The following is an 11,545-nucleotide window of genomic DNA, read 5'->3' as shown; positions in this document are numbered from 1 at the left end:
TGAGTGAGTGAGTGAGTGAGTGAGTGAGTGAGTGAGAGTGAGTGAGTGAGTGAGTGAGAGAGAGAGAGTGTGAGTGAGTGAGTGAGTGAGTGAGTGAGTGAGTGAGTGAGTGAGTGAGTGAGTGAGTGAGTGAGTGCAGTGAGTGAGTGAGTGAGTGAGTGAGTGCAGTGAGTGAGTGAGTGAGTGAGTGACGGGGGGGTAGGGTGAGGGGGGGGGGGGGGGGGGGGGCGGGGGGAGTCGAGTGAGAGAGTGGAGAGAAAGGGAGGGGAGAGGAAGGTAGGGAGAAAGAAAAAGGAGAGGGTGGAGGGGGCTGGCTGAGTGAGTGAGTGGGAGAGTGAGAAAGAGAGCGGAGGAGGGGAAGGAGTGAGGACGTGAGCGAGGGGGAAGGGAGAGAGAGTGACACCGTGAGAGAGGGAGAGGAGGCATGGAGGAGAGAGGAAGAAACAGGGAGACAGCGGGAGGCAGGGACGTCGTCACGCTTTGTCGCAAGAGCACCGGCAACTTTGATCCTCCTCTGTTTCTCTGAGATAAAAGTCTATGAGTCACCTTTAGGTATGGAAGCATGCCTGCTTCCCACGCGACCTCCCCCCACCGTCCCGTCCTACCTCCCTCCTTCTCTCCCCATCCGTCACGGTACATGCTCCCCCGCCAGTGCCGACAGCGCCCGCACCGCCGCACCCCAGAACTCACACAATCAGCCGGCACCCGTCTACCGAGACATCGCTGCCGGGCTGCTCCCACTTACCTGGGGAGACGCCCACGGCCACGCTCCCAATCACGTGCACACCCACACGCACGCATGCACACACACACACACACACACACGCACACACACAAGCACACGCACGCACTCAAACACAGACAGGCTGACGGATGGATGGACAAAGAACACACCCACACACACACAAACATACACACACCGACAGACAAACAAACACAAGAAGATAACCTGACGGATGGATTGACAAAGGGTAGACAGACACACAGACACAGACAGACAAACAGAAGGAGATGGACTGGATTGTTTGACAAAGGGCTGACACACACCGACAAAAAAACACACACACAGACACACACACACACACACACAGACAAACATAAGGAGATAGACTGATGGATGGATTGAAACACACAAAAACCCAGGCACATAAACACCCAAGGAGATAATTTGACCGACTTGATTGACAGATCGAGCGCACACACACACTCACACAGAGAGACCAAGCACATACTTACAGACATGCACCTAAAGACACACACACATACACACACACACACACACACACACAGACACTCTCTCACACACCACACAAATACACACACTCTCACACAGAGGGCTAGCCCCGTCATGTGATCCTCAGTGTGACCCTGTCCTGGGTAATGATGATGAGGATGATGATGATGATGATGATGATGATGATGATGATGATGATGATGCGACGAAGCTCTGTTTATCCATCACACTTCCTGCTGCTCCCTCACTTAACCCACGCCTCCTTCCTCCTCCCTCTTCCGACGGCTCCACTTTGTAACCCAAACACTCGCTGTGTTTGGGTTACAAAGTGGAGCCGTCGGAAGCCATTGGCTGGACTTTGGATGGCAGTCAGCAGGAAATAGCAGGCAGTGTGTGGGTGGGGGTCGGGGGGGGGGGGGGGGGGGTTTGGCTTAGTTTGGACTGTGTAGTGTGTGTGCTTTTTAAGAGCTCCCTGTCCTAGTTCTTGGCAGTCGAAGGAGATTTCCCCGTGTGTGCGTGAGGGAGAGTCCTCACCTTGAATTATTCAGGCCGGCTTCCCAAGAGCGCAGTGCACGCAAGGCACACTTTTGTGCGCAGAGACGCACACACACACACGCACGGACACGCACACCTGCGCATGCCGTTCCACACTCGCACTCGGACATGCACTCGGGTGAACGCGAACATGCGTCCACACACACAAAGACACACACTCGGATGCACACAAACGCTGAGACGTATGCAAATTAACACAAACACACACACACACACCTATACACAAACACACACGCACACACACACACACACACACACGCACGCACACACACACACACACACACACACACAAGCTGCATGACCTCATCCAGGATCACAGATGGAGGAGGAGGAACAGCAGACCAGGGAGAGGCGTGCCGGTAGACTTTGATGCTGTCGTGGTGACGCTCCGACAGCGAGGGAACAACCTGGGGCTCCACGGTGCCACTCCTCCCCTCGTGATGAAAGGGGGATGATCGATCACGGCGCGACTGTCGTTGACAACGTCTTGAACCAGTCCTCTGTTTGGTGTACAAATGCATTCACATTGTGGCCGCCTCACATTCATGGCCACCCAGACCCCTGGAAAGGCTGCGTTACGTAACGCTTTGTGCACGATAAAGAAACCCCATTGCCTGTTCATACTTAATCACATTTGGGACTTTTGAGAGAATGAAATCTTTAGCCTTTATGATATCTCCTCTGGTGATTTAAGACTTGCATATAAAAAAATATCAAAAATATATATAAGGCAAAAAAAATGAAATAAAATATAGGCCTATATATATATATAGGCCTATATTTTATTTTATTTCATATATATATATATATATATATATATGTATACATTTCACGTGAAGGCTTTTACGAATAGGAAGTGTAGACAAAAAAAGTGACCAGAAACGTGATCAGAGACCAAATTGCGCATATGTGGCGGTTTGACCTTGACAATGCTAATCCCCAAACAAGCTACAAGGCAAAGAAAACAACGCAAACACTTTGGGATGGCCGTTGAGGCATTGTTTCAGTCTGACTGAAGGAACGCCGAGCACTTTTTGACGGTTCACATCCTTCCATGCGTTACCGATCCCACAGAGTCCAAAGACCGGACAAGGTTTCCTTGAAGCTTCGGTGCAGTGCGCTCCCCCGGGGGAACAGGGAGAGAAACGCGTCGGTACTGGGATATGGAAGGTGGACAGCGCGCACGAACACGCGCAGTCACGCAGTCACGTCCGGGCACGAGTGCATGCCTGCGTGTGTACGCGCGCGCGCGTGTGCATGTGTGTGATGGATACGTGACGTGGCAAATTGCAGTAATTGCAAACTGTGCCGCGCAGAGAGGGAGACTACAGCACGGCACGGGATACTGCAGATTTGGGGTGGGAGAGGGGGGGATCTATCACGAGTGAGGAAAAACACACACCAGCAGACGAGAGAGAGAGAGGGAGAGAGAGGGAGCGAGAGAGGGAGAGAGAGAGAGAGAGAGAGAGAGAGAGAGAGAGAGAGAGAGAGAGAGAGAGAGAGAGAGAGAGAGAGAGAGAGAGAGAGAGAGAGAGAGAGAGAGAGAGAGAGAGAGAGAGAGAGAGAGAGAGAGAGAGAGAGAGAGAGAGAGAGAGAGAGAGAGAGAGAGAGAGAGAGAGAGAGAGAGAAACAGAGAGAGAGAGAGAGAGAGAGAGAGAGAGAGAAACAGAGAGAGAGAGAGAGAGAAACAGAGAGACAGACAGACACAGACAGAGACCGAGAGAGCGCGCGCAAGAGAAGGAGGTTGAATTGAATGCTTGGATAGAGAGAGCGAGAGAGAGTTGAATGCGCGGAGGGAAACGGACACTGAGCGGTCGGAGGAGACCTGGTACCGGCCGGTTGAAGGAACACGACCCGGGCTGCGGTGGGGTGTGAGACGTGTGAGGGGTGTCCCGACAAGTGTCTTAACGTCCGTTCCACACACCGGCTTCAGGGATGTAGTCGACGCGGGAGGAGCTCTGCCCACCCGAGCTCTCCATCGGCATGAAGAAACACTCGGCCAGGGTCGCCCCGCTCTCCGCTTGCAACAGCCCGGTCCTCACCCTCACCAAGGTAGAAGGTAGGGGAGAGTTTATATACCGACGGCTTCCCCGGCGTGGATGATGCTCCCGGTGAGCCTCCGTGCCACTGTACGTCCAACTGTTAAGGTGCTCGGGCACGCGTAAAGAGGAGAAGTGGAGGGGTGATGTAGGCTGATGGCACGCGTGGTCCGGTGCCCCGTACTGGGGTGACCGCTGTGGGATCAGACTCAGAGGACTAACTTTAATCAGGCGGTCGAAGGAAAGGAAGCAACATGGGGACGGTTCAAATGCTCCACTCCATGCGTGTAATGTTAACAATCTCCCCAAAACATCGCGTAGCCCGATACATTGGATTGCGTGTTGTGGATTATTCCAAATACATTGTTGTTGTTTTTTGCATACGCTGCTGTTTACCTGGATAAAATATTTGTTCAATATGAAGGATTGCCCCTTTAAAGTCGGATGGGGTATTTTTGGAGAAAAGGAAATACGCTTTTGCGTAACAGGTTCGCTGAGCGTGAGGCTGCATGGACCGATCCACTGTGTGTGTGTGTGTGTGTGTGTGTGTGTGTGTGTGTGTGTGTGTGTGTGTGTGTGTGTGTGTGTGTGTGTGTGTGTGTGTGTGTGTGTAAAGTTGTTATTGCAGCAGGGGGGTTCCCTCACATACACTGGTACCCCTCCCTCGCCCCCACACTGCATGCACACAGCGGCGTCTCATATCACGCATCCAAACAAAAAGCAAAATAATCACGCAACATGTCTCGACTGATCGGATTCCTGACACATGAGGCGATATACTTTTGGAAGCAGGCAAGACACTGACTGATTCAATCCGATTTATCATCTTAGGAAACGTCTTACTTTTGTCATGGCTCATGGCATATTCGAGAGAGCGCATTCTGTCAGACATGAAGCAACGCTGGGTTCCGCTGGAGACGGGGAGTAGGCGGGAGGAGGGTGGGGGTGGGATTGATGCACTTCTGGCACGTGTGTGTTGTTTTCCTTCGCGAGCGTCGGTGAATCCCCGTGAACGTCAGCGTGCCTTTGGCGGCACGCTTCAGTCTTAGTGGGTTGTGATGTTTTCAAACGCGTTAAGCCTCTTATCCCAAAGCAGTCCTCCTCACCTTTCCGTCACGACATTGAGCCCCTGGCATGAGAGACTTATGGATATGCTTGCACTGCACTGCATGAACGTAACCAAATCGGTGTGTGAGTGTGTGTGTGTGTGTGTGTGTGTGTGTGTGTGTGTGTGTGTGTGTGTGTGTGTGTGTGTGTGTGTGTGTGTGTGTGTGTGTGTGAGTGTGCGTGTGCGTGTGCGTGTGCGCACGCCCACAAACCGTGACAGCAGTTGTGAAGTTTTCTGCTCCTACTCAAAACTAATAATAACAATTCACTACTAATATTTATTCACACAATACATAAGTAGTCTATCATTTATACACAAAACAGAGTTATATTGAATTGTAATTTTAATAAGATGCCAGAGTGCACAAAAAGGATCAAATTAGAGATGGTTTATAAAAATACATTCTGGGGGGGGGGGGGATCCCCGGAATGTAATAGCGCAGGCCACGCCCCTATATGGCTTTCGCACCGTTCTGTCCACCTCAGAACGACTGAAATGATGAAAAGACCAGGGTTTTCAAGTCTTTTCTGGATTGGTTTGTCCTGTCATTTGCAATTTAGTTAACTCAACTGATGTGGAACCGATTGATCAGATTTGTTATTATATAAATTGAAAGGGTTTTTGCACCAGTGACATTCAAGAGATTGCGCTGAGGAAGATGAGGGTAACACGATAATAGAGTGACTCAACTGAGAACAAGTTTAAACATTTGATTCCTTTGCACAGATTGAACCAACCTTTTCAAGATATCTTGGTCTCTCTCTCTCTCTCTCTCTCTCTCTCTCTCTCTCTCTCTCTCTCTCTCTCTCGATTGGATTTGGCTGGGGTCAGGAGTCAAGAGCAGTCATCCTTCATCCCATTTCAAGGCGTTCTTCACGCAGAAGAAAGGCACCAGTGCTGTCAAACGAGGGAGGAAGAAAGGAGAGAAGGAGAGGAGAGGGAGGGCTAGGAAGGAGAAGAGAGATCAGGGAGTGAGTTGAGGTTTAGGCAGTAGGAGATGCAGCCTTTGAAGTAAGAAGCTGGTTCCCAGCGATTTCGCAGCCTGTTGTGGCCCGCACACACACTCACACGCACATTCACGCATGCACACACTCACTCGGACACACACAAAAAAGAACAACACATACACACACACAAACACACACATACACACACACACGCACTTGGACCTGCATGAAAAAGACATACACGCATACACAGAGACATACACACAACCACAGACATACACTCGCAAACACACACACACACACACACACACACACACACACACACACACACACACACACACACATACACACACAGATATTAACACACACCCAGACAGGGGTGTTGGCATTGTGGGCACATACACAGACACACACACACACACACACACACACACACACACACACACACACACACACACACACACACACACACACACACACACACACACACACACACACACAGACACACACAGCCACCTGTGTTCTACTGAAAAGCCAACACTCCTGCTGTCGGAACACCCTCTGCGATCAGAGAGCTGTTGGTTGTTTTTAAGTTTGGGATGCCAACTTGTTGCACTCATCCTCTTTATTCCTCTATTGACTCAACAGGCGAAGACAGGTTGGCAGGATACACTGGATAGTTACGGTGTTTGACTCCCGGCCGAAAGGTTGTTGGTTCGATCCTAAATGTTCACAGTCTGCCTGTCGGCATTCTTGAACCATATTCCTCAACCCTACCTGCTCCTGCATAGCATCTATACATTAAAGCGTATGTATATATACACTGATAGAGTGATTGTACATGCACAAGGAGAGATACATTCGTACTGTTTCATGTCCAGTCCTGCTATCGTCCAACAGGTGGCATCGCCATCTCACCATCAGCTCGATGGAAACTCACGAGCTTTCTCTCAGTCCAACACATCTCCCCTCCCTCTCCAACATGAAACATGGATAGAAGACCCGGTCACGACACCACCTTGTTTGCACAGCCGACCAAAACCCATTCACTCATGAGGTCAAACAGAACGGTCAGCCGACGGGGTCCCACTATCCAGAGTTGTGTTTGTGTGTGTTTGACCGCCCTCGGCACTAGGGTTCAAGCGTCACGTGTGGACGGTTTTCTTGTGCCCTCCTTCGGCACCGTGAAACACTCTGTCCTATGCCAACTGGTCCGTGGGCGATGAATTATTGACTACTTGATCTCTCAAACACATCTCCGGTGAGCGGTGCTGTCGGAGGGGGAACGGCTGTGGGTCAGTCCTCTGGTGGTCTGTGGTGGGTCAGTTCTCTGGTGGTCTGTGGTACGTCAGTCCTCTGGTGGTCCGTAGTGGGTCTGTCCTCTGGTGGTCTGTGGTACGTCAGTCCTCTGGTGGTCTGTGGTACGTCAGTCCTCTGGTGGTCTGTAGTGGGTCTGTCCTCTGGTGGTCTGTGGTGGGTCTGTCCTCTGGTTGTCTGTGGTGGGTCAGTCCTCTGGTGGTCTGTGGTGGGTCAGTCCTCTGGTGGTCTGTGGTGGGTCAGTCCTCTGGTGGTCTGTGGTACGTCAGTCCTCTGGTGGTCTGTGGTGGGTCAGTCCTCTGGTGGTCTGTGGTGGGTCAGTGCTCTGGGGGTATGTGGTACGTCAGTCCTCTGGTGGTCCGTAGTGGGTCAGTCCTCTGGTGGTCTGTGGTACGTCAGTCCTCTGGTGGTCCGTGGTGGGTCAGTCCTCTGGTGGTCCGTAGTGGGTCAGTCCTCTGGTGGTCTGTGGTGGGTCAGTCCTCTGGTGGTCTGTGGTGGGTCAGTCCTCTGGTGGTCTGTGGCGGGTCTGTCCTCTGGTGGTCTGTGGTACGTCAGTCCTCTGGTGGTCTGTGGTACGTCAGTCCTCTGGTGGTCTGTGGTACGTCAGTCCTCTGGTGGTCCGTGGTGGGTCAGTCCTCTGGTGGTCTGTGGTACGTCAGTCCTCTGGTGGTCCGTAGTGGGTCTGTCCTCTGGTGGTCTGTGGTGGGTCAGTCCTCTGGTGGTCTGTGGTGGGGTGCGGTGCGATGTTGAAGGACTTCCTAACAGTCTCTTCATAGCGGGCCCTTCAAGCGTTCACATCCCGTGACAGACCTTGAAACAGAGCAGCTCTCCGGCTGTCTGTAAGGCGCTTCAGACGGGCCCATCCTCTGCCTCAGGACACTAATCATATTTCAGAGGAGGCTGAACGGCGTGGCTCACCCCAGGGCGTCGTTAGCATTGACCGCTGCGGCAGCGGCGGCGGAGACCGCTGCGTATATATGTCTCTGTGCCGCTAGCGCTGTCGGCTAACGGCTCATTACACGGTGCATAGCCCAGTGTTCCCCTGCCTGCCATAGAACACGCCAACAGCCAGGCTGGGGGCTGACAAGCCGCGCAACTTTGATGTTATTTGGCAGTGTGCATGGGTGTCATCCCAGTCTCGATGTCCCGTAGATTAGACTCAGAGGGAAGTTAAAGGGGACATGTCATACCACCAGGTGTGAGTGTGATTAGCCGTTACATGCTGTTTGGCCCAGGGAAGGAATGGCTTTCATGGTGACCTCACAAGTGGGCGTGTCCACCTAGATGTGCGCTTGATGGATCGGTCTACCGGCCTACCCAGTGAACCGTAACAAACGTTGCTCATCTATCCGTCATACATCCGGGTGGACACGCCCACTTGTGATGTCACTATGAAAATCGTTCCTTCCCTGTGCCAAACTGCTTGTAACAGCTAATCACACCCACTCCTGGTGGCATGACATGAGCCCTTTAAAGGTCCCATGACATGCCACCAGGTGTGAGTGTTTAGCCGTTACAAGCCGTTTTGAAAATCTGCCCCTTATGACATCACAAGTTAGCGTGTCCACCTAGATGTGCGCTGGATAGATCAGTCTACCAGCCTACCCAATGGACTGTAGCAAACGTGGCTCATCTATCCGTCACACATCTAGGTGGACACGCCCCCTTGTGATGTCATAAGGGTACGTTTTTCTGCCCCTTAGTTCTGCCCCCCCCAACGGCTTGTAACGGGTAATCACACTCACACCTGGTGGCATGTCATGGGACCTTTAACAGCTTTTTCTCCAAAGCGACTCACAGGGAATTTGGATGCTGAACATTACGGAGCAGGTAGGGGGTTGGAGGCATCTTGTTTAACGGTGCCTTAAGGTGTGTCGCCGACATTTGGGCGTCGTGCTTTTCAGCTGGGTGTGGGATTCTCGAAACACTTTATAAAACCTGCCCCCTATTAAAACAATGATGAAATGTTTCGAGTCTAGTCGATTGTATTTGCACAGCCCTTAATCACAGTAACAGTCTCAAAGGGGCTAATTATGGCTCATTAACAGGGACCGCATTTTCATATTACACAAAAGCGGAGGCAGACAGGAAGTTGAGAAGAGGAACGAATAAGAAGCGGATGAGCGAGGCAGCACTAAGACAGCCCTCATCTTCGCCACCATCATCATCCTCATCCCTTTAAGGAAAAACAAATTAAAGCGCCTATTACGAGCCATCAGCAAAGTACACAGCCTCAGCGGCGGCGGGGGAAAGGAGAAAACATTTTCACATCTCCGCGCCGTCGATCCGTGCGACAGAAAAATTGCACCCTCAGGCGATTTATAAAAAGAGGACTGACAGCTCAGCGAAAGCCATTCCAGGGGGCAACTTAGGAGCCACACCCCCTGGTTGAACCTGGAGAAAATAGAATTGATGATGGCACCCGTGAAGGCGACCCACCCAGCCGCCCACCACCGCTGTCAGGCAGGGGCGTCAGCAATGGTGTCGGCCGCATCACAACAAGCCAATAACAAGAAGTGTGTAGTATCCAAACCTATCGGAGCCTGAAGCTCCTCCAAAGTGACTCATCCATTCAGGTGGAGTCTGAACGGGCGGGGGGGGGGGGGGGCTTACTCCCTGCCTGTGTGCTGCCTGCTTCTTAGTCTGTGTGTTCTGCTCCGGCACTAAGAAATCCCTCTGCAAGTGCGTCGGTTCCTATCTTTAGAGCGTAATCCCTTCCCCAAGGGGAACGGTTCCTTCCTTCAGCTTGTTCATCAGCGCTGATATCTCCATCCCATCATCTGTAAAAGCCTCCAACCTTCTGCGTTCTAAACCCTTCTAAACTCACAACCTCATCAAGTTTATGTAGCTTGGGGTAACATAGCGTATCGCCACCATATGGTGTCGTTAAACAGTGTTGTCAGTGTATTAGTCCCCCTGGCGTTTCTGTTTCACATTTGGATTAAACTTACTTCACTGTGCATTTATTCATGAAGGGAACAGGAGGAAGAAACAACTTTTTCTTTTTCTTTTTCCACACCGATATCCTTTGGGTGGTTTAGGGGTCGTGTTGGTGTTGTGTAACTAGAGACGATTGAGGCTCAGATAAAAGGGGGGGGTTCTGTGAGATTCCCCTCCGTTGATGAGAGGGGAGGAGGGGGGGTCTAGCGTGGGAGGAATTAAACGCTGTGTGGGAAGACTCCGTGAACGTAACATCTGCTGCGGCCTGCCCGACCTTCATTCAACATTGGGCGGCGGCGGCCAATCTGTTAGATATTGATCGGGATCTGAACGATCTCAGGGAGCTCTCTAGGAGGTTTTTAATTGGTGCATCATCGCACCAAAGCCCCCCCCCCCCCCCCCCCCCCCCCCCTCCACCCTAACCCTCACGGAAATGGCGTGTCAGGGGGAACACAGCAATACTGAGTAATGGCTGTGCTGGTTGTGGAGTACCTTGGAGACGGTTCTACCACGTCAGCATGTGACATGCGCACACACACACATACACACACACACACACAAAAACATGTACACACACATATACACACATCGACAAACAGCCGCACAGTAACACGCAAACAGACACTTGCACACACACTATAACACACACACACACATACATTCATACACTCACATACAAACAAATGTGTACATGCACTTACAAACACATAGCGACGCATATACAAACAAACAAGTACACACAAACCCACATACAAAGCCGTATCAGGCACACACAAACACACACAAACACACACAAACACACACATGCACTCTCACAAGCAGGCAGTGTTGCAGCAGTGGTTAGGTCAGGGCGACGGAAGACATCAAGTCTGACCAGAGTGTGTCTGACCAGAGATCCTCAACAAACACGCCACGACTGTTTGCCTGCTGGACGCCTCATCTCTCGGCCCAGCCACCTCTTCCCGCCCAAACACACACCATGTGTGGGGTCAGTGTGCTGGTTTGTTTTCGTTTTCCACACCTCTTTGACACGTCTCACTCTCTGTTTGTCTACCCGGCCTGACAAGCCAGTTCCCGGGCTGACAGGTTGACCTCGCCTGCGGTCCCGGCCCAGTCTGGCTCTCTGTCAGCGGGACGTCTGGCCAGGAGACGCCCCCCCCTCCCCCCCCCCCCCCGACCCCACACCTCTCTCTGCACCGTCTCCTCCACCTCCTCCACCTCCTCCTCCTCCACCTCCTCACGGAAACCATGACTTTCCGTAAACACAACCTCGGCTGAGCTCTCTCTCTTAAGAGCGTGATCCGATCTGAGATTACGGATGACGGCTCGTCCATCGCCTCTCGCTGTGATCGTTGTAATGATTAGGGACGGATTACCTCCTGGAAGCCATTGGAGGGCATTGTGG

The 11,545-nt window shown here is 51.9% G+C and overlaps 1 protein-coding gene across 1 annotated transcript in view; it reads left to right on the top strand.

Annotated features, from left to right (window-relative positions):
- The first annotated feature begins 3,485 nt into the window (after nt 1-3,485).
- slc35f3b (solute carrier family 35 member F3b) overlaps nt 3,486-11,545 on the top strand; it is a 27,760-nt gene continuing 19,700 nt past the window's right edge. The window contains exon 1 of the mRNA XM_030378571.1: nt 3,486-3,848. Within this exon, the coding sequence (XP_030234431.1) occupies nt 3,773-3,848 (76 nt within the window). The 5' untranslated portion in view covers nt 3,486-3,772. The remainder of the gene's footprint in view (nt 3,849-11,545) is intronic.

Source organism: Gadus morhua, chromosome 15 (assembly GCF_902167405.1).
Source record: "Gadus morhua chromosome 15, gadMor3.0, whole genome shotgun sequence".
NCBI classification, from domain to species: Eukaryota; Metazoa; Chordata; class Actinopteri; order Gadiformes; family Gadidae; genus Gadus; species Gadus morhua.
Note: the sequence above shows the minus strand (reverse complement) of the source record. Positions and strands in the feature narration are given on the sequence as shown.